Here is a 24,660-nt window from a genome sequence, read left to right as displayed (position 1 = left end):
AGGGGCACAAATATCCAATGTAAGTAAAGCAAAATCAAGATGTAGAGGAATAGGAAAAAAAAAGAAAAAAAAAAAAAAAAAACAAACAGGACAGGAGCTGGGAGATTAGTTTAAATAGATACTGAAAAAGGTGAATGGAAGAGGGCAATATGGAAGGCTGACAGTACGGAAGATCAAATCTGCACTATAATGTACACTTACTGTACATTAGTAGTGTAGGTATAACACTGAAGGAACATGATGAAGGAAATTAAAAGCGAAGTTGACTTTTAATTTCATTATCCTATAGCTTTTAGCTTTTTATCTGGCTAACCAGTGAAAGGCTTTAAGCTTCTGGCTAACTACTGCAAGCCTTTTCTTTAATGGGAATGCCTTCAGTTTTTTTTTTTTTTTTTTATATACACAGTCGAACTTCCCTATAACGAATTCGATAAATCCAGCGAAAAAATTCGTTATAGAGAAATTTCGTTATACAGAGAATATCTTTTTTATTAGAAATTGTTATCTAATTAGAAAATGAAAACGAATCTACATTTATTTTTAATGTATTTTATTTAAAAAAACATACTTATTTAAATTACGTTTACACAATTTTCGCCGGTAAATATCACAAATTAAAAAAAAAATCTGTAATTTTTGTTTGCACAGTACAATTAAAAAAATGTCTGATTCTCAAAGAAAACCTCACATTTGTTCAGAGCAATTATCAGGAACATTTTCACGAAACTGTAGACCCATACAAACTTTTAAAAGCATTAATCATTTCTTCGCGAGTTGGCTTTTCTATGGGTTGTTCTGATGTGTCTCTTCAGCGTCATCGTTATTTTCTTCGTGATCATGGTCGCGTCTAACACTGTTCAGCAGTATTTCATCTTCATTTGGATGTTGGATGTTCTGCTGTGATCTACATAAACATAACTATCCATTGTTATTTCGTTTTCGATGTTTCCAGATGATTCTAATAATATCCAAAAGTTTTTCAGTTGTGAAAGGGGCAGTTCATCTTGTTCGTCCAGTCGTTGTTCGACTTCTGTATTCAATGCAAATCCCGCTTTCGAAAAACAATTTTGAATAGTGTATTCGGTGACATCGTTTGTCCAAACTTTTGTCAGTTCAGAGATGCAATCTCTAAGGTAACCTCCAAGTTTCTATTTTCTGAGAACGCATTGACAATCTTCATTATTATTCTCTTTCGATAATGAAATTTAAAATTTTTAATAATGCCTTGGTCCATTGGCTGGAGTTTTGGCTAATAGGTTTCATGCTTTCGTTAGCCAGTTTTTTGTAACATATTACACACAGATTAAATTTATCGTACATACACAACTTACGTTTGGTGGTAAAAACAACTTCGCACTTTTAAGTTTGGCAGGATGTGCCAGACAGTTGTCAGTTACCAACACGATTTTCCTTTTTTCTTTTGTTATACGCTTGTCTAGTTTTAATATCCATTCTTCAAAAATATCACTTGTCATCCATGCTTTTTTATTAAAGGTGTAATCAACTTCCAAAGATTTTGTGCCTCTAAAACATCTTGGGTTTTTTGATATTCCGACGACCAAAAGTCTTAATTTTCCACTTCCTGTCATATTTGCTCCAACTACACAGTGATTCTTTCTTTGCTTTGTTTTCCGCCAAAACATTTATCATCCTTAAAATCAAGTGTTCTATTCGGTAAACATTTAAAGAATAAACCCATTTCGTCAGCATTAGAAACATCCTTACGCTCATATTCTTCCAAAATCTTCTGGTATTGTTCCTCTGGTACTGTTGCAATCTTCTTCGCTTACATTAACACTTTCTCCACAAATAACCTTTTCCACAATTCTGTGGCGCTTCTTAAATTTATCTACCCACCCAGTGCTCGCATTAAATTCTTTATGTCCAAGGAACTGTGCAAATTTCAGAGCTTGTTGCTTAATTATTAGGCTCGATATTGGGATATTCTTTTCACATATCATTTGCACCCATTTTAGAACAGCTTTATCAACATCTTCGTACATACACAACTTAATTCGCTTCTTGTCTGCTCCTCCTTCAGTTGCATTTAAAATTGATTCTCGATTTTTTTAAATTCATAGATAAACTGCTTGCAGATACAGTATGCCATATTTCTCCGCAACATCTTTCTTCTTAAAACCCTGGTCAATATCATAACAATCTTTGCTTTATCATTAATACTTAAACACTTTCTCTTCGACATTGTTTTCCCAATTTTAAAAATTACTGGACTACACTGCAAACTTCGCTGCGCCGGCCATACAGTGAATTGTTAGTACAGGTACCGCCTACTCAATGAAGTTCGCTTGCCAATTCAACAGTATCACTCCCTTTGAAGAAATATACGACTTTGAGGTGAGAAGCGAATGTCACTCAGTAGGCGTTACTAAAAACCGACTATGGTAGCATTCTATGTATTGCCGCCGCAGCATGTTAAAGGTTTACCTCAGCGAATTTCGCTTTTCCCTGAGCCAACATCAATTTACACATCTACGCTATTTATTGTAAAGTTTACGACCACTTTTAAAAAAACCCATTTGGTTTAATAACTGTAACAAAAATGAAACAGAGACCCTCCTACGGGCGTCAACGGCCACAAGTGTTCACTAAAAGGATGATTATTTAATTCCAGATGGTAATACGCAATTTCGGAAGGAAGGAGGCAGTATATTTGAGCAGCTGTTTAGCAGTAAATGCTTGAAAATCTTCAAAAATGCTTTTACTAATTTTTTTAAAAATTCGTTATAGAGATACTAACACTTCGTTATATGGGGTTAATTTTACATGTAATTTCGTTTCAAGGTGCAATGTTTTGTGAAAAAATTCGTAATATAGAGAAATTCGTTAAATAGAAGTTCGTAATAGAGAAGTTCCACTGTATATATATATATATTCATTACTGTAACTCCCAATCATTACATTCATCTTCATCATAGTCTTGGAGAAGAGTTCCAGAAATATGTAAAGCACTTCCTAATTTTATTAATATTAACTCATGTCTCAACTGGTTTCTTAAAACAATGGGTTCCTTTCAATCTCTGAGGATGTCAGTTTTTTGGGTTTTGGCTTATGATCCCAACCAAACAGGTTCACAGTCTCGTCACTGAGCAGTTTTTTTTTTTTTTAAATACTCTCTTCTTTGCTCAACCAGTCCCAAAAACAGCAACATCAACTATTTTAAAACCCCACATGCAACTAAACTACATTAATGCAAATCATAGTCCACATGCAAAATTTTTGGCATTAAAACATATGGGTGGGGATCCAGTTATAAGAAAAACAGATGTTCTTCAGTAATGGATGCACTAGGATAATCCTGACACTGATTGAATATATTATTCCACTGTAAAAACATTAAATACACTCATTTTACCTGTACTGATGTAATAGATCCTTTCCTTGTGGTTGTTATCCTTTCCTGCATAGTACCCATATCAGTGGCTAGAGTGGGCTGGTAACCTACAGCTGATGGAATTCGGCCTAATAAGGCTGACACCTGCAATATGAAATAACAATAATTTCTAATTAGGATTTTAAATTAAATTGTAGTGTGACAAAGAAATAATGGTAGTTTTAGGAGTTTTTTTTTCATTTCAAATAAAAACTGCTTAGCACATTTGCTGCTACCCAAATGTCAGAGAACTTGTTCAATGTGCCGTAATTTTCAGAATGTTAAAAAATTAAAAATTTTGGAATTCATAGCTAAAAGCAAACACTTTTTTTTACTAAGTTGTAAATCAGGAAAAAATGTTAGAATTTCATAAAAAGTTTATTCATTTTACATAAATTAACATCAACACAAGCAAAAAAACAAATGAAACTGTGCCAAGTCTATAAACAAAAACCAAGCATTACTGCAAAGTGTTCAATTATTGTGCCAATACACTGAGTGGACAGATATCGTGAGATACCTACTTAATAATGGGTAGGCCCACCTTTCGTCCGGAAAAGAGAAGTCAGAAGGCAAGGCATTGAGTTCACTAGTTCACAAAAGCATTCCAGATATTTCCATCCATGCCTGCTACACTGCTGTCCATAATTCTGTTGCATTCCTGGGTAGAGGATAAAAAGCTCAAACGGACCATTCCACATCATCCCAAAGATGCTCCACAGGTTTCATGTCTGGTGAACTAGTAGGCCATTCCATGGTGGTAAAATCTGCAGAATGCTCTTCGAACCATGTTCTAGTCGCCACGGCTCTGTGGGGAGGAACATTGTCCTGCTGGAGGAGTCCATTGCCCTGTGGGTGCCCAATGGCCATGAAGGGATACAAATCGTCTGCAAGGATGGACACGTTACCTGGACCGTTCAGAAATGCGTCTAGACGTACCAGATGTCCGAACGTGTGCAAGTTGAACCCACCCCAGACCATTACCGACTGTCCAATTCCTTGCTGACATGATGAGTGCATAGCTTCATGCAGTTTCTGCTTGATACCCACCCTCCCGTCCACTTGAAATAACTGGAAATTGAACTCCGGATCAGGAGACCTGTCTCCAATCATCCAAGGTCTAGTGCCAATGTTCTTTCACCCAGTCAAGGCGTAGAGTCCTGTGTCGTGGTGTTAGTAATGAAATTCTGGTAAGTTGACAGCTCCCATAACCTACTGTGGCTAATGATCACCTGATGGTCTTAGTGGAGCCATTTCTGGCAACTCCCTCATTGAAGTCGGCAGTGATTTGTGCCATTGTCATTCTCCAGTTGGCTGAAACATGCAAGACAGGCATCGACGGCCACGTTCCTCCACCACCCTTTCCCACCCACCGCACTGTCCATGATGAGATCTTATTCCGGAAATGGCGTATTCCCGATACACTCTTGATACTTTCGAATGGGGATAGTGCAATTTCTGTACCGCCTCCACGATAGAGTGACCCATGCTTCGGGCACCCACTATCATTCCCACTTTAAAAGATGGTTAACTCATGACGTTTATCTATACTGACATCGAATAACCGTTTACATGAATGCAGTGTACCTATACACCTGCCAAGTGGTGGGTTCATCCACTAGTGAGAGGGGGTGACAGTGTCACGTTGCCAACCAGGTATCCCACGAATTCTGTCCTTTCAGTGTACTGAATAGTGGTTAATTTCATGTGCCTTTATGTTTACAGCACTTGTTAGTTGACCACTTAAGAATGACTGCTTGTATGTGTTGCAGCACATCACTCCTAGTGCTGTTTTATGCATATATGCGTAAAGGCAATGAATGTGTTAAATATTTGTTATGATGTAAAGTAGCTTAATTTTATGCAGAACTATGTCTAATATCGAAATTCTTCTTCACATACTACAGTACATCTTCCTGTTACATACACTCCATTGTAGAATATGCAGGGTAAATCATACTTGTTCATCTCTTACTATACAACAAAAACACTCCACTTCTACAGTTTAACTAGACAAATGAATGCATAATCATTTTAATGTAAAATTTTATTATTATTATAATTAGTCATATGGCGCAAGGAAGCCTGGGGCTTTTGCTGCACCAGCCAAAAAAAAAAAATTTCAGTTACCCACAGAGAGACAGAGAGAGAGAGAGAGAAGTAGAAGGAAATCACCAAGAAAGAGAGAAGAATTATGAGATATCCGGCTCAGGACCCTGGGTGTGCCAAGCCCACACTCACCAGATGTGAGCCCCTGGGGTCAAAAAATTATGTATAATGTAATCAACTTAAACTATAGAAGAGGACTAAACTATATCCCAGGTATGACTATTTTAATTTTCTTCTCTTGCTAAGGGTTATCTATGCTAATTCTTAAGCGCAGTACATAAGATATGTTAATAAGCCAATAACTGTCAAATTCACTGACTTAAAATGCTGATGCATCATGAACAATCATCATATTCACAGGTTAATGAATAATCTGCATGTATAATTATGTAAAAAAAAAAAAAAAAAAAAAATTAAATACTTTAGTTTAAATAAAATGAAGCAACAGGGTCTATTTCACTTTTTAGGTTTAGGTCATTTGTTGTCTGGACTTTTTATTTTTTTTTTAATCATATCTGGGCTATAAACAACCATTTAGATTTCACAATTTTTTAATTTAAAATTTTTCTTAATCTACTTTTTTCTCAATGGAAAAGTTGTTCCCACCTTTGGTGTACTTCTGAAAAAGCATAAGCTATTTTATTTGAAGGAAAAATAAATAAATAAAAAAATAACATAATGGCTGTAGCATGCAGAGATGCAACATAAACTGGTGTGTGTGTACACATGCACTGAACATCTTGAAAATAAAACTGGTTATTTTAAGGTGGTGAAATAAAGGCCAAGTATGACAAAAATGGTACAGACAACAAACTGCCTAAACCTAAAAATAAGTGAATAGACACTGGTGTCTTTTTTGAAACACCCTATGTATCAATAAGTCATCCCTGTACTTTTTTTTAAAATTCTGCTTGAATTATATTGATGTGTAACCTTTTGCTAATGTACTGCAATACTTATTAATTAGCCTCTTTCATTTTTTAGTGTATAAAATCATTAAGTGCAGAAATATTCAGCATTACACCTATTTCTGCTTAAACATTGGATGGATAGAAAAATTTATTTATATACAGTAAAAAAGTAAACTGCAGCCATTAACAACCCACTGCAGGATGGAAGCCTCCTCAACAATTCATGCTGAGGGAAATGGACCATAATCTGCCACGCTGGTCCAGTATGGGTTGGCAGATCGACCGTATTTAGCAGTCAGGGGCTTGAACCCCGGTCTACTAAGAGCATGTGCTACTGCACTCCCGCTCCTGACCACTCAGCTACGGAGACAATAGGTACCAGTTAATATGATTACTGGTTATTAGAACTGGCCACTTTTATACAATCAAATTAAAAAAAAAAAAAAAAATTCAAATCATTAAAATGCACTTTGCTTTCATCATTTATTCATATGTTCGGTTATAAGAATCAATTTTGAATACCTTTGTGGTATTTTTCTAAAGTACATTTTTATAATGTCAAATTTAAACAACCACATTGCATTTCCCAGATTTCTGGGCTTTTTTGTTAGTACAATCTATTATAAATGAATAGTCAACTCTCTTATTGCATTTGTGATAATATGAATACTGCAAATTCTGTACATTTTTATGTTATGTTGAAATGTTTTACTACCATGAAAATTCAATTATGTACCCAATCGTAAAGCAATTTTTAGAATCTTCTTTTCCTAAACTTTTTACTGTTCAATACTCACACGTGTCATGTCAGCTGCAATTTGTGCATGCAGTGTTCTTTGTTATTGATTGATGCTGATCTTTTTACTGTTTTAAAATTTACAACCAAAAAAAAAAAAAATGCCAGTGAACAGAAAGAGTGGAATTCAATGTAAAGATAAGTTACAATTTAGAGAAATGTATGACAAATTACCCTCAAGCAATGTGTCTCAAAGGGAACCAGCAATGAAATCAGGAGTGCCTCGATCATCTTTATCACTATTATTAAAATCACTTACAAAATTCATTTACAAAAACAATTATAAAATAGCAAACGTGACATAACCATTCAGAGGAGAGCAATGGAAGAAACTGGTGCAAGTGATTGTGAATATAGATTGTTATACAATAATTAAAAATATTGCATAACAGTATCATGACTAAACAGACTTCACAGTGACAATTCACAACAATCTAAAATAAATGGATAATAATAAAAACAACAATCTAAAAGATGGAGTGGACACCCTGGAGGTTTATTGTTATGTGATTACTGAAACCAGAAAAAAGTAGCACAAAAGGAAATTAGTATTAGCAATGGTGACATGGTGCAAGGAAGCCTACGGCTTATGCTGCACCAGCCAAACAAAAAAAATAATAAAATAAATGCTGAACAAAAAATGATCTGTTCATCTGGTTCAAATAGGCCAGCTCATTTAATGCACCAATCAATTGTAGCATCCTTGATTTTTATGAAAACTACACAGAGTTTAAGGTGACAGATGGTTGACAAATTTCAAGGAGAGGCATGGTATTGTTTACAAAAAAACTCTGAGAAAAACAAGATTCTGATGGTTCTGCAACTGACAACTGGTTGCAAAAAACTTCTTGGCAAACTATGTTAAGCACTTATAATCCTGAAGACATTTTTAATATACATTAAACAAGATATATACTATAGGGCTACCCCTTACCGTTGCATGATTTTTACAAATTCATCTGCAGAAAAGAGGACCAAAGAAAGGATTACAGTTCTAATATGCAACATGACAGGAACAATCAAGATGGAGCCATGAGTTGTAGGCAAGAGTAAATCATTTAGATGTTTTATAGGAGTAAGATAGCTAACCACTGAATATGCCAATAACACCAATACTTGGATGACACCTTCTTGATTTGAAGATCATCTTCATAAAAGGGATTTGCAATTGGATAAGAAAAACAAAAATATTTCACTCATTTTGGACAACTGTCCAACTCATCCAAAGTTGGGTTCCAAAAATAGTGAATGTTTTTCTACATCTGAATACCAACATCACTGATTCAATCCCTTGACCAAGATATAATAAAATCCTTTAAGACCTCTTACAGATTGAATGTGAGGCAAAAAATCATCCAGTCCATAGAGGACAGTATGGGTACCACAAAGATATTACAAAGCATATAATTGTTCTAGATGCATTTCATATAAAGAGTGCATGGAATGAAGTTTCTGAAACCTGTGTTAAAGCAATTGTTTCAAAAAAATTTGGATTAATGATTCATGATGGTCAACTAAGTCATGATACTAATGATGTTGAAAAGCCCGAAGGCATGGGCAAATGAGAGTTTAATGACTGGGTGGACATAGATGGCAATCTACAAGGTACTACGGCTTTAACAGATGAAGAAATTTCCCAATCTGTTACGAATAATTTCACCAAGGAGGAAGAGGAAAATGAAGATGAACCTGAATGAACAATTACAAAATAGCAAACATGACATTATAACCATTCAGAGGAGAGCAATGGAAGAAACTGGTGCAAGTGATTGTGAATATAGATTGTTATACAATATTTAAAAACATTGCATAACAGTATCATGACTAAACAGACTTTACGGTGACAATTCACAACAATCTAAAATAAGTGGATAATAATAAAAAACAACAATCTAAAATATGGAGTGGACACCCTGGAGGTTTATTGTTATCAGGACAAATATTCATATCCTGGCCAAGTTACTGACAGGTCGATATGATGCACCAGTCCTATCAGGCATCATCTCATGCCCACAAGTCTGAGGCAAACATGCAGTCTACAAATTAAACCACACCGGTCCAACCTAATCTCCTTGAAAAGCTTTAACAGGATGTTCCCCGCTTAATACAATGGAAATCCTGAACCAGTTTCAAAGTAAATTGTGAAAAATTAAGTTCCAGTAAGACCTACAGAACAACTATCTTTCAACAAACAATAGAGTCACAACCAGAACCCATAGTCTCTTGCATGAAGTGCAAGTAAGTTGAGCAGTCTGTTGCCGTTGAAGGCTGTCCCCAATGCAGAGTTCTCTCAAAGTCTCTGTTGTGGTTTCAGATGTCGTTTTGGAGGTTGACTGCCTAGCAACAATCTTTTTGCTTCTCAGTATTATGCTACCATCAAGCAGTTCATGCATGAAGTTTGGTAAGCTTTACATGTTGTGGATACTCCTCTTTGAGACACAAAGCAAGGACCTTTTTTATTTTTAAATTCACGCTATCCAAGGGGAGATTGTAAGTAGCAATCAATTGAATAAATAAGTGACATTTTAAATTATAATCATATTATAAAATGTTATGTTTAGTTTTGTTTATTAATTAAACTTTGTACATAAGCATAAATTTAATTTTAATTTTCTAACCTGTGGAAAATACAGTAAACCCCCGCTATTTGCTGGGGTTATGTTCCTGAGAAATGCCGCGAATACCGAAAACGCGAATACTCAGTTATGGCTCCCATAGTAATAAAAGGGTTACGTTCCAAAGTACGAAATATATAAGAAAAAAAAAAAATAGTCTAAAATTTTGTCTATGTATGTATTATATGTACCTTCATAATACAACTATGTACACAGACAGTACATAGTGAAATACAAGCATCGAAATGAAAATAAGAAACAATTTAATATTAAATGTAATATTTATTAGAAATTTCAAACAAATCTTTCAAACCAGCATCTTTGCTAGCTAAAAAACTTGTCCCGCCAGTGCTATCACCAGTTTCGTTAAAGTGTTGATAAAGGTGTTTCGCTTTTCACGAATGAGTGAACTTAACGGAATTTTATTTTGAGTTCGATCTTCTATCCACAGATTTAAAGCCTTTTCCATTTTTTCTAATTTAACATCATGAGTTACAGAGCAAATTTTTGAAGCAATTAGCGCATTTTCACGGACACTATGGTGGATTTTTTCTTCCGATTTCTTGATTGATTGTACCATTGACTCATTGATATTACAATGTTTTGCCACTGACGAGACACTTTCACCATTAGAAATTTTATCTAATAACTCAATTTTACTCGTTAATGTCATCATCTTCTTTGATCTTTTCACAATTCCCTTGTTATTCGTAGCCATATTTTTGTAGGGGTTAGAAAAGAACTTGTCCACAATAAAGCGACTTTCTTTTAACCATTAACACACTTGAAAAACTGTTTACACTAACATGCTGCAACAGTAGATTTTTCACTTTTGTAAGCATATCAATTTATAAATTGATAAATTTATTCCATTTATAAGCATTTAAAAGCAAACAACGAAACCTTCCATGACAAGCGCATAACACATACTGAACAAGGATTAGTGGGAAATATCCACACTCGCAATTTTGTCACACCTCTCCTCCCACCCACTGAGTGCTGTTTTGACCGGGAAAGATGATTTTAGCCACTCCCATGTTTTGTATGGTGGAAAATGTTCATGGCGCTTTAAAATTCACATTTTTTTTAGGTTTCATTTTATATAAAATCAGCGACCGCGAATAGCGGGAGTTTACTGTATTCTATTTTCGCTTATTAGAAATGCCATTTAATAGAATCAAAATTAAATATACAAACATGATAACATTAACCAATGCTTACTGTATATACAAAAGTTTGAGTGTACATGCATGCATGCACATAACTGGAGGTTTTTTTTAATATTGTACTGTGGGAAAACACGATACATCAGTTGCTAGTATTTTCCTCTGATCAACTCATGACTATCATATGCTGCTCACCAGCATTTTCACATGATTGACTCCAGCAAGAAAAGGCTACAAAGTGCCAAAATGAAGTTAGATCCTCAATGTTATAGCAAAGTTTGCCCAATTCTATGTGGGTTTATCTCAGCATTAGTCATGGATAACTTCACAATAGAGCAGTGAGTGTATGACTTGTGTTGCATAATTCTGCTAAGACGTGTCGGGAAGAATTTAAAAGGAAGTATCTCAGAATTTGCATTCCATTCAAGAGTACAATTCATAACCACATAAACAAACCAAGAACTAAAGGTGTTTGTTTCACTGAAACTAATGTGAGATTAGCAAGTATTGACAAAGGTGAAGTTGGACAAAGGTAAATAATAATAAAAAAAAGGTCAACTGCAGCCATTATCAACCCACTGCAGGATGGAAGCCTCCTCAACAATTTATGCTGAGGGAAATGGACCATAATGCCATGCTGGTCCAGTGCGGGTTGGCAGAGCGACCGTATTTAGCAGTCAGGGGCTTGAATCCCGGTCTACTCAAAGAGCGTGTGCTACTGCATTCCCACTCCTGACCACTCGCCTATGGAGTTGGACAAAACTGGTGGTCACTGCGTATCTTGCATCCTTTTAGGCACCCACATCTTCTGCACATATTTGCTCTGCATGATGTAAAAGTGGCAAGTTTGGTGTGCTTTGAGTGCAAGGAGGAGAATTACTGGGCCTGTTCTTTACTGAGCCAATTAACTGAGAGGTACATGTCTGATATTGCAACCATTTTTAATTAACGAAGATGTTAATATGGATGGCCAAAGAGCTCAGGAAAAACATTAAAGTTGGAGTATTAGAGTCAGTGGATGGAGAATGCTTTTAGCATTGTTAATGAAGGTAAGTAACCACCATTTTTGCTTAAATTAGTCATCACTGTACTGTGTTGTATTTCAGCAGCTGAACTACCTCTGGTGTTGGTCAAGAAAACATGACAAGCCCCTGCTAGTGAGGCAGTGGCATGTCATGAAACAATGCGGCCAAACAGGCACATGATCTTTTAACTGAAAATTAAAAATAACTCTTATCTCCATCTTAACCTAAGTGTATGTAACAGTTTAAGTAACTGTTTAATTGAATTATGAGTTCATTGAATTGTTAACAGTTCAAGTAATTGAACTATTATGATATGTTCTCATGCTCATTAGTGATATTTTAAACAATCAAATTGCATTAATCACAGTTTGCCATTTGGTCCCTCAATGGAAGCTTGATTCTTACTTTCACTAAACTCAATTATCTTAATGAAAATGATATTCACTTAGATTAATGTAATTTTTATTTCTAATTTGCAGTCAACTGAAAAGATCAAGTGCCACATTGCTGTTTTCTGTGCCTGCAGTCACACTATCGATGGAGCAGGCAAGCAATATGCTACTTTGTTGTACAGCCCTCAAAAAACCTCCATAATTCAAACATAAAATGAATCTTAGCTAATTTATCATAGGAACACTATATAATGAAAACCATAATTTCAATAACAGTTTATAGCCTGATATAATTGCGTGCTTAGAGGGGAACAGGTATCCTGTGTGTTATCAGACACTCAGCCTAAAACACTGATGGATCCAATATCTCTCTATTACAGAAGATTTAGGAGAAGTCCGGTTGGCCTGCCTCCCTAAAATCCACTCATGCACACCTTCTCGATGGTAAGCCCTGTTACGTCACTTAGGTGGCAACGAACGTGTAGAGTGGTTCTCTTCAAGACGCCTGGTCAGCGTGAAGAGGAAAAGACCAAACCCTCCAGGCAATGAGAGCACAACAATACAAATGGCCCTCAGTCCCCAGCAGCTTTCACTCTCCCTCTTACGGCAGCGAGAGGATCAGAGTGGAAGCAGAGGGTGCTAAGAATCTCTGGGTACGACCAGGCTGCCATGCACGGAAATTGAACTTGGCCTGCTATAACGTACGATCACTCATCGGGTGAAGACAGGATATTAGAGCCTGGAAAAGGAATTAGAAAATGTGAATTGGAATATCATCGGTTTGGCTGAAACAAGAAGAAGAAATGAATCACTTAGAAGTTTATCAAGTGGAAATCTGCTGTACACCAATGGAAACAGTGAAAGGAGTGAAGGTGGAGTTGGGTTTCTGGTCCATAAAGATTTTAAAAACAAAATTTTGGAATTCAAAAGTACATCACCAAGGGTGTCAAGACTAATACTCAAGATTTCTAAGAGGTACAAGCTAAAGATTATAATGATTTATGCACCAACATCGAGCCATGATGATGAAGAGGTTGAAGAAATGTACACTGAAATTGAGAGTCTTCTAGATGAGCAGAAAACCCACAACACTATTATTATGGGGGACTTCAATGCTAAGGTTGGAAAAGGGCAAAACAGCGCAGAAAGAGGAACTATAGGAAATTTTGGAATTGGTGAAAGAAATAAAAGAGGTGAAAGACTTGTGGAATTTGCAGAATCTCAAGGAATGTCAGTAATGAACACTTTTTTCAAGAAAAGGGTGAACAGAAAGTGGACATGGAAGAGTACAAATGGATTAACAACTAATGAAATCGACTTCATCCTCACTAACAAAAGATATATTGTGAATGATGTTACCGTCCTGAATAAGGTAAATGTTGGAAGTGATCACAGAATGGTAAGATGTACACTTGATATAGATGTAGGAAAGGAAAGGAAAAAACTGACTCGAGTAAATAATACAAAGGTCTTTGAAATAACAGAGGAGGAGAAAAAACAGTATGTACTGGAACTTAAGAACAAGTTTGAGCTTCTGCAGACTGCTCAGGACCAAGATATCGACGAGGAATATTACAAGTTTCTGAAAGTGATAAAGCCCATGAAACCTATAGGGAAACAGAAATTCAAAGAAGAAAAAATTAGTCAAAAAACACTTGTCATGATGAACCAAAGACGACAAATGAAGAGCAAGAAAAACACTGACAGGGAGAAAATTGAGTATACTGAGTTATGCAAAGCCATTAGAAAGAGACTCAGAGAGGACATAAGAAGATTTAACACAAGAAAAGTAGAACAAGCATTAAGGGAAAACAAAGGATTTAAATCAGCAGCCATGAGCAGTAATACAGAAAGACAAATGATACTGAAACTGAAGAATAGCGATGGTGTACTTATAAACAGCAGAGAAGGCATAATTCAAATAGCAGAAGACTACTATAGAGAATTATACAAGGAGCGAGGGAATGATACCAGCAGTGGGGAAGATGGATTGCAAAGTAGCAACACATACGACATACCTGATATTCTTCCTGATGAGGTAGAACATGCATTGAAGAAAATGAAGAATCGGAAAGCCCCGGGGGAAGATGAAGTTACTGTAGAGTTGTTAAAATTGGGAGGAAGAGACATAACACAAAAACTGGCAAGGCTCTTCACAAATTGCAGTAGAAAAGGTGTGATGCCTAAGCAGTGGAATAATGCAATCATAGTTTTGCTGCATAAGAAAGGAGATAAATCAGAAATTGGAAATTATAGACCAATTAGCTTGTTATCCCATATCTATAAGTTGTTCACAAGGGTCATTACTAACAGATTAGAAAGAATACTTGATGAGAATCAACCGAAAGAGCAAGCTGGCTTTAGGACAGGATTCTCAACTATGGATCACCTTCACGTAATATCACAGCTAATGGAGAAAGCAAATGAATATAAAACACCATTATGCCTGGCATTTGTGGATTATGAAAAGGCATTTGACTCCATACAGCATAAGGCAATGTTTCGGGCACTGGAAAGACAAGGCATAGATACTCCATATACAGGCATACCTCGAATAACGAATAGGATGCGTTCCACGAAATTACTTCGTTAAGCGAAACTTCGTTTTCAGAGGTAAAAATACTATGGCCAGAATAGGGATACGTTCCTACGTAAAGAAAATGAAAAGCTTTTTTTTTTTTTTTCGGACAAAGAAAAGTTTTATTAAATAAACAGTCAACTTACATACAAAGTGAAATCACATTTTAAAATACGAGTCTAAAGTTGATTGTTTATGCTCAATTTCTCTTTCATTTAACAATTGCCTATACGGAGTTATTGCATTTAACACTGTTCGCTTAACAATAATACTTCTTCCTAAATCAGGATCATTTTCACTAAAAAAATTTAAAACGTTTTCAATGTCATTTAAGCACCTTTTTAAATCTTTGGTTTTTTAACACCTTTTCGGCTGGAACTTCTTTAACTTCGTCTTCATTGCTAACAAGGTTTTCTAAATCTTCCACTGAAAAACCATCATCTTCTGCATTCAATAAATTTCTAACATCCTCTTCATCGACATTTTCGAAACCTATTGATTGAGCCATCTGGATAACTTCATTTCTAATTTCTTGGATGTTATTTTCTTCTTCTAGTACAACTTCTGGCCATATTTTGTGCCAAATTCCATTTAAGCATTTCTTAGTGACTTCTTTCCAAGAACTATCAATGTTTTCAATTGCGTTTTTAATGGTGTAGTTTTTCCAAAAAGTTTTAACTGTCATTTCCTCTTTATCCTCTAGTTCAGTTAAACTGCTTAATGTTCGACGCAGATAATAAGCTTTAAATGATGCTATTACTCCCTGATCCAATGGTTGAACCAGGGAAGTTGTGTTTGCTGGAAGAAACACAACTTTGACAGAATGCATGTGTCCAACGTGTTAAGATCAGTAGGATGTCCCGGAGCATTGTCTAACAACAAAAGAGCTTTTTCTTCAAAGTTGTTTTTTTGACAATACCGTTTTACTTCAGGACAAAAGTGGTTAACAAACCAATCAGTAAATAACTCCTTGGTAACCCACGCTTTTCTATTTGCTTTCCATATTACAGGTAAATTCATTTTTATGTTACCTTTTAACGCCCTCGGATTTTCTGAATGGTAAACTAATAACAATTTTAATTTATAATCGCCAGAGGCATTTGATCCAAAGAGTAACGTTAAACGGTCTTTGGCCGCTTTGAACCCAGCAGCTGATTTTTCTTCAATAGAAATGAAGCTTTTTGTTGGTAGCCGTTTCCAGAACAAACCGCTTTTGCCAACATTGAACACCAAATTTGGAAAATTTTCACGTTCAATTATTTCCTTTAGTTTTTCTGCAAACTTATTTGCAGCTTCTCCTGTTAATTTTACACTATGAATTCTGGCCCGTTTTTTAAATTTCTCGAACCAACCATGAGAAGCCCCAAAGGTTTCCGTAATTTCTTCAGTTTGTTTAGATTTCAGGTGATTAAACTGGAATATTTTTTTTTATGTTAAATGGGGCTTGAAATTGCCGACTTCGTTATATCGAAGCTTCGTTATCAGGGGTAACGTTAACCGAGGTATGCCTGTATTATGATTTTGAAGAAAATATATGAGAGTGCTACATCCTTTATTAGACTAGACAAAGACAGTAGCAAATTTAAAATCGAGAAAGGAGTTCGACAAGGAGACAATATCTCCAAAGCTGTTTACTGCTGCCCTTGAGGAAGCTTTCAGATTAGACTGGTCGCAGAAAGGAGTCAATGTGAACGGAGAGTACCTAAACCATTTACGATTTGCAGATGACATTGTGGTCATAAGCCACGATCCCAAAGAATTAGAGGAAAATCTTAATCAGTTATGCACAGTTAGTAAGGATTTTGGACTAAAGATGAATATGGCTAAAACAAAAGTAATGATGAACAAGTATGCCACGGAAAGGGAAATAATGATTGAAGGAGCAGTAATTGAAAAGGTGGAGTCATATACTTATCTGGGACAAGTTATTAGCTGTAATAATGATAAATGGCTGGAAGTCAAGAGAAGAATAAATTTTGGATGGATAGCATTCAGGAAATATAGTCACATACTGAAGAGCAATATCCCAGTTTGTCTGAAACGTAAAATAATGAATCAATGTATACTCCCCACCATGACTTATGGAAGTGAAACTTGGGCACTCACCAAAAGAATGGAAGAGAAGCTAAGAACTACACAGCGAAGAATGGAACGAATTATATTGGGAATCACTGTTAGATAAGAAGAGAAACACATGGATTAGGCAGCAAACTCAAGTAAAGGACATTCTTATCAAAACTAAAGAACTAAAATGGTCTTGGGCAGGACACATAGCTCGAAGACATGATGACAGATGGACTAAGAAAATAACAGAATGGTACCCAAGAGGAGCTAGAAGAAAACCTGGAAGACAAAGGAGGAGATGGATAGATGAAATTCATGAGTTTTTGAGTAGTAAATGGATGGCCAGTGCTCAAAACAGAAGGAACTGGAAAGTTGCTGGAGAGGCCTTCATCCTGCAGTGGATTGAAAATGGCTGATGATGATGATAATTGCGTGCATTTAAGAAAGAACAAGAGTCACTAGTCTTAAACAGATGATTAACATGCAAAAGATATTTCACTGGTGGACCTGTCAGGCTTCCACAATACTGCTAAGTTAAAGATTTCATAGAGGAATTTTTGCATGTTAGGTTTCTTTCTGGTAGGTTTCCTCTTCACTTAAATCACTCAACCATATCATTTGTTGATTAAATAAGTTCAATGCTGATTATAGGCTAACATAAGAGTTTAACTCTTCAAAAATATCTTTGGTAAATCAGTAATTTATTGTTGTTGTGAACTTCAAACAACTCAGGATTTGGTACCTAGTCATAAACACACCGAAACAAGTTTTATACACCTTGTTCGTGTTCATGCAGCAGATTGTTACTTCATTCCATGCCTCTCCTATATTTTCTATGCATTCACAATGCCAATTGTGCCAAAATTCCCTAACAGTTAGACCATCTTAAACAGGTTTCTTTGATAACCTGCTAAAGTGCATATCATCACAGACAGAGCAACCTAAATGCAGTAAACATTCCCTGATTCGTGGGCTGCAGTGGTGATAGTGCTAGGCAGAAAAAGTAAGATTTCAATATCTATTGTCAGATTTAAGATCCAAAGGCTTACTGAGAGCAGTGTAAAGAATAGCAAAGCCTTTTTGGAACATCACTTCTCTCACAGTATTTTTAAAAGAGTGGTTTTTATGTGATTTTTAACTCACTGATAAGCGAGTCAAAAATCACATACAAACCGCTCTTTTAAAAGTATCAAGTGACCCAAATATCAAGGCAAAAATATCAAGTTTCTGGTTTGGATGTTATGTTATGGGTAGGCTTGCTTTGTTATAACCCTTCAGTACTCCAGAATTTTTGCTGAGTTTCTTCCAACAGAGTCAAGTGATCTTTGGGAGTCTTAAATCCATCTGCAGATCTTTCCTCATATACAATAAATGCATAAGAGATGCCTTCCCTTTTCTATTATGGCCTGAAATTTTCAGGCATTTCATGGCATTCTTACTGTCCATGTGTCGGTAGATACTTACTGACTACAAAAATCCACTACACATCACCAAACAGAATTTTACTGCAGTGGTATTTTCAACCTTCTTCAGTGTTAGCAGAAATTAGTGGATTTTTTTTGGTTATTTTGTGGAAGAGTGATAATGTACAAGTACTTATTTGTTTATATTTTTGTACCTTCCATTTGTGTAAAATAAATGTGCTTATTATTTTGGGTAAAATCCTTGTACATATGTAAACTGTGCGAAATAAAATGTGTTTTAGCCTATAATCCTACTTATCTATATTTTAGTAGTTTTAACATCCCCTCCATTAATTAGTTTATATTACTGCAGTTGTGTGTGTATTTATAACTGATAACCAGCCTATAATGCAGAGGTTGCTAAACTTTTAGATCTTGCACCCCCTTAAAATATATCATACACCCCCCCACCCCCTTCAGAACAAGTGCAACTAAACAGATCGGACATAAAATGTAACTGAGTACACATTTATTCTAACTAAAATTTCACATGGTATAAAAGTGGTTATTCTAACTAAAAGCCTAAATCACATAAGTTGTGGTTAATTAGAAAGAAAATTTCATGAACATACATTCTTCTATAAATTAATATATACTACAATAATAAATTTAATCTCAAAGAGAGAAATAAAATGAAATAAAGTAGCATGTGTTCCCACCCCATCTCAAAACTAACTCACACTTTGGGAACCTCTGCTATAATGCAATCTATATGCTTATAAGCTAATTTTGGGTGTCACTGGCACCATCCATGTGTGGTCACATGTACTACAAAATAGAATATGCCTAATGCCAAGTTAACATCAAAAACTAGTGTTATGGAGTTACTACCTCTGAGCCAGCTTGAGTAAAACGGAAGATATTGTCAATGAAGAGCAACACATCTTGTCCTTCTTGGTCTCTGAAGTATTCGGCCACTGTCAACCCTGTCAGAGCAACACGAGCTCGAGCACCAGGTGGTTCATTCATCTGTCCATATACTAGAGATACCTGAATGTGAAAATTTCAAAAATGAGATTACAATGGATTACAAGGTTACATAAGGTTCATAAGGTTAAAGGCTATTTCTATAACAAGCACTTTTTTTCCCATAAAACAAGCAAATACATGAAAGAAAAGGAATACAGTCAGTCCTCGTATAGCACGATAGTTGGTTCCTAGAAACCCTCATACAATGCAAAATCGTGCAATATAAACTACAGGCCCTATGGGAAAAATAGGGTTAGGTGCCGACCACCCAAGATTGAACACACATTGGTAACCAAAACATTACCAAACACAATAAATAATCGTAATAAAATACTTACGTATTTTATAATATTAATAATATAATAATATTATATTATTATTATATTATATAAAAAATAATATTATAATTTTTATATTTTTTATTATTATTATATTATATTTTATTATAATGTAATAAATAATAAAAAATACGTAAGTATTTTTTATGAATAGAATACATATTTTATTACGACTATTACGTAATAAAATATTGCTAATGCTTTTGCTTCTGTCGTAAGCAAACTTGTTTTTTGTTTGATTTTCTATCCAAACAGATGACAGCCTTTCCATCTCTTCCAATTCTCTGTGTCTTAAACTAATGGTTTTTAATTACACTTTGAGTTGTTCCTGCTATGAAAGTTGTTTTTATTTTCTCTGCATTCTTTGTAATTCTTGGCGTTGCCTCATTTAGGTCTGTAGCACGTGCAATATCACATGGTCTTTCATTTCGCTCAAAGCGTTTCACAATTTCATATTTTTTTTTCTATCAACGGAGGCAGACTGGCCATAAGCCTTGCCGGGGAAACCCCGGTGGGTCGGAGTGATTTTAGCCATAAACCATAGTATGAGGCCACTATAAATTTTCCTGGGTAAGAATTTTTGACCCAGTCCGCCTCTGTTTATTGATATTGCTTTTCTTTTTCTCTCTGAATCTGCAGTGTCTTCACCAGGACACTTCCTTTTTACACCTTTTAAGTATTTTACTCATTTTTAGGAACTAAAGCACAATTACAAAACGAGGAGGCACGATTGATACACATAAACAAAGCTGCGTGCACGTGTAGCAACTGAATAAACAACACCGTAAAGGCAGAGATACACTATTAACACCTCACATTTTACTAAAGCACATTTCTGGGGGTTACTACCATAAAACAATAAAAACAATTTCAAGTTGCGTTTCTGCTAGTGGAATCTGTTATAAACTGGTAGTAAACTCTATCCAATTGCATTCGCGATTATACCGATAGCTGGAATTGTGTGGGTTTTTACATTATTATGGTGAAATGTGTTTCCCCTTCACTGATATAAAAAACATAAATACATTTTCAGAATCTTCTCTTCATTCCTATCGTGTTGCATTCGGTTGGGGTGATTCTGCCATTTCTTGTAAAAATAGTTCGACTGCCATTTCTTGTAAACACAAAGGTGAATCATGCATAAGCGAATTCTGATTTCTCATACCTTAATCTGTCAAATCCCTTTTGTGACTTGACTGCAGACTAGTTTCTGCATAGTGTATGTTTCTGTGTTCCCTAAGATATCGTTCCCCTATTTATAAATCGTGTATGATCGAATTCGTATAGTGTAAACATGTGTTATACGAGGACTGACTGTACATCCTTTCACTGGCACAGATCCTTTGTGCTGTGAGTTCACTGAGTTGCTTAACACATGCACAAAGGGGTTTTTAACCCACATGGATGAAAATCCACTTTGCCAGAAGGAAAATATTTTTGTCAAGCAACCATCAGCAGCTGAGTAATTCAAATGTAATGAGAAGACAGCCTGAAAATGTCTCTGCCATCCCCAATCCAGACTGTTGAATTCAGTTAAGGTCAAGCCTGCAATAAATGTGTTAAGTAGCGGTATACAACATGAAGGATAAATTACAGTGAAGACATGTAGCCTTTCTTTAAGAATATGTAAAAATAAATACATGCTTATTTTTAATATACAACTATACCAGACTCTCAACTATCTAGAATAATGAAGCAGAAGAAAATCACAATAACACAGAATATTTAAGAGGTATTCAAAAAGTTTCTGGCCTACTACAGAAAGAATGTAAATGAATTAATTTTTACTGAAGATAGTAACCCTTGAGGGTTACACACTCAATACACTGTTTCCTCATCTTTTATAGAATCCTATGCACTGGTCCTCTAATGAGATCCTCCTTGACCTGCATGAATGACATTTGTCTAAGAATGCTACTTTTTTTTTTAATGCTGGAAAAGCCAGTAGTCTGAAGGGATCGCACCTAGTTAATAAGGTGGAGGTGGAAACAATTCATGACTTAAAGCACTGATTGTCATCATGGTTAACTGAGCCTTGTGAATGGAGCATTTTCATGCAGGAAAAGAATTCCTCTGGAGGGTTTCCCACAATGGAAACCCTCTTTGGCTGTTCATGAAATTTTAGGAACAAAGGAAGAATAATGTAAACACATAATAGATTTACCATTTGAAGATAATCGTCAAATTTCATCACATTTTGGGTGACTGCAGGTTGCTCAGGTCCATCTAAGGTACTGCTAGAAGAGAGGAATTCCCAGACTGGTATTCGGCATCCAGTCATGCCCAGTTGGGCTGACGGACAAAGCCTTTAACATAACAGCTGAGCGGAGGTGGATCTGTGATGAATTAGAAATCATATGGCAAACCCAATGGACAACTTCTGAGAAAGGGTGCCATTTGCATGCCTTCATCCCCTCTGTTCATACTATGAGCTAGCAAAGCCCTTGGTTGCAGTCTGGATTGGCTGTCTGCTCTGTCCTGATTGGACATGGCCTGAGATCATGGCTGCTCCAGTTGGGGCTTGCGACCATAGATCTCTGCTCTTCTGGAGAGCCAGAAACTGGCCTTGACATTGTGCTGGACTGTCCTTTATGAAGATCTCAGAGCAAGGCTAGAGGGAGGGATGCTCACTCTCTCTTGCAGTCCACAGTGGTGGAAATATGTCAAGATTGACATTTTTCACAGATTTGTCAAATTTGTGAAGGAAGTCTATGTATGGATAAGGCGACCTACCTACTCGTCGTGGAGTGGAGACGCTGTCCCCGCCACCAGGCCAAAAGGTCGTACTGTCTAAACTTATATCATTTTGAAATTGAAGTGATGACTTGTATTTTACTAATCACTGTTATTGTTGTATAACATTTAACCTTTGAAAAAAGGATTATGATTCAAGTCACGATCAAATTAGTTGCACATGGGCAGAAGCTCAGGTGGCAACTAAGAATAAAGGCTCCTTCAAATGACAATGACATCTTAGATATTTAAAAAAAAAAAAAAAAGGCACCCACTGAAATTTTATGTAGCAAGGAGCTTCACGATGCCCCTCCATGAACTGTTATTTAGTCACTGGAGCATAATAATAAATTAGTTTCATCCATGATCACCAACTGTTTGAAAAATTTGCTTGAATCCTAGGCAAGTTTCATAAGAATCATCTTTACAAAACATAGCCTGTCAATCTTTTAGTCCTCATCTGAATCCTTTTGGTACCCATTTCACCAATTTTTTTTCCACACAAATTCTTTATGGAGAAAATTATGGACCCAAACAATGTGGACTAATGATCTTTTGGAATCTGATCATGAATGTTTTCTATACATGACTTGTTTTAATATAAAAAATATTTAACCTACTCACTCTAAAAATAATACATTTAATTGGACATAAATGTTTGTAATTTAAATTGTTTATTTTCAAATAATGAATTATGACAAGCCAAAAAATCAAATATCTATCTTAGATTATATGCACCTTTTTTAAAATTTTATTGAAAAAAAAAATTAGAAAATTAGCTCTGGAGACTAAACATGGGTTCTACTACTTCAAACCTCCACTAAGGCACAGTGGTTGTATTGCACCAGTTGATGAGACTGACTAACCCCCTAGTATTGCCTGGTACCAGAGGGGCAGCATTCCTGTGTGGTGTGGGCACCACACCTCGAACCCTGTTTACGTTGGTTCACACCTGGGTGGGCAACCTCCAAGTATGCTGGTGCTGTGTTTCAGGACTTGCACGTGAGGGTTATATCCAGGCTTAGACCTAAATGGATGGCAAATGAACTACTCGGAAATGGCAGAGAAGAGAAATGCATGGGATGCACAAAAATTATCAGGTGATACGGAAGTCTATGTTAGATATAAACTAGCCTGCAATCAAGTCACAAAAGGAGGTTAGGCAAGCCAAGGCAGATTAGGAGAAGTCTCTGGTAAAGAATGCCACGGAGAGCAGCAACATCTTTACTTATATTAACAGTGGAAGGAAGGGGTTGAATCACACTGGTCCACTTAATATCGACAGTTCAACTATTGATGATCCTGCTCAGGTTGCTCATGGGCTGAATAGGTATTTTGAACTACATTCACATATGAGGAAGGCGAATGATTTTGTGATAACTGAGAGGAAAGTGGAAGAGAAACTAAGAGAAGTTAAACATAAAGGCACGTGGGGTGGATGGAATCTATCAAATTATATTAAGGGAGGCAGCAAACCCTTAGCCATAATTATGAGAGCATCTTGGGATTCAGGGGAGAACCTTATGTACTGGAGATGTGCAAATGTGTCCCCGATTCACAAAGAAAGATCAAAGGAGAACATGATTAATTACAGACCTGTCAGGTTAATAGAAGTTGACCTAACAGAGGTCTGTTAATCAGCAACTACATTATTTGCCCTCGCTGATTAAAGAAGTGATGTAGGCCCATCTAGATAGGAGTGTAGTTATACTTCAATCATAGCATGGATTTTTTTAAGTGGAGACTTTAACTGGCCAATTTGACTGGATACTATGCTGCAGTGACAAAGGAACTGGATGAGAAAAATAATTTTGATATCATACATTGTACTTGAATTTAAGGAAAGCTTTTCATACCCGTGCATATAAAAGACTGCTGTTCAAATTGGAGCAGTATGGCATTAAGGGAAAGTTACTGCTATGGATAAAGAGATGGTTCAGTGGGAAAAGACAGAGTGGTTATCAATGGACACTGCTCTTTGTGGACTAATGTTATTAGCAGAGTCCCACAGGGTTTGGCACTGGGGCCTTTGTTGTTTTCTGTATTTATTAATGATACTGATTAGGGTATATCAGGCTTAACGTCTAAGTTTGCAGATGATACAAAGGTT

General features: G+C 36.0%; 1 protein-coding gene across 1 annotated transcript in view; it reads right to left on the bottom strand.

The window, feature by feature from the left end:
- ATPsynbeta (ATP synthase, beta subunit) overlaps positions 1 to 24,660 on the bottom strand; it is a 97,444-nt gene that overhangs the window by 20,493 nt on the left and 52,291 nt on the right. Inside the window, exons 5-6 of the mRNA XM_090383417.1 lie at positions 19,342 to 19,500; positions 3,374 to 3,496 (exon numbers count right to left, since the gene is read on the bottom strand). Coding sequence (XP_090239543.1) covers positions 3,374 to 3,496; positions 19,342 to 19,500 — 282 coding nt within the window. The remainder of the gene's footprint in view (positions 1 to 3,373; positions 3,497 to 19,341; positions 19,501 to 24,660) is intronic.

The sequence above is a fragment of the Mastigoproctus giganteus genome, chromosome 10 (assembly GCF_048544385.1).
Source record: "Mastigoproctus giganteus isolate SK-2022 chromosome 10, ASM4854438v1, whole genome shotgun sequence".
Classification (NCBI taxonomy): Eukaryota; Metazoa; Arthropoda; class Arachnida; order Uropygi; family Thelyphonidae; genus Mastigoproctus; species Mastigoproctus giganteus.
This window is presented reverse-complemented; position numbering and strand designations above follow the sequence as displayed.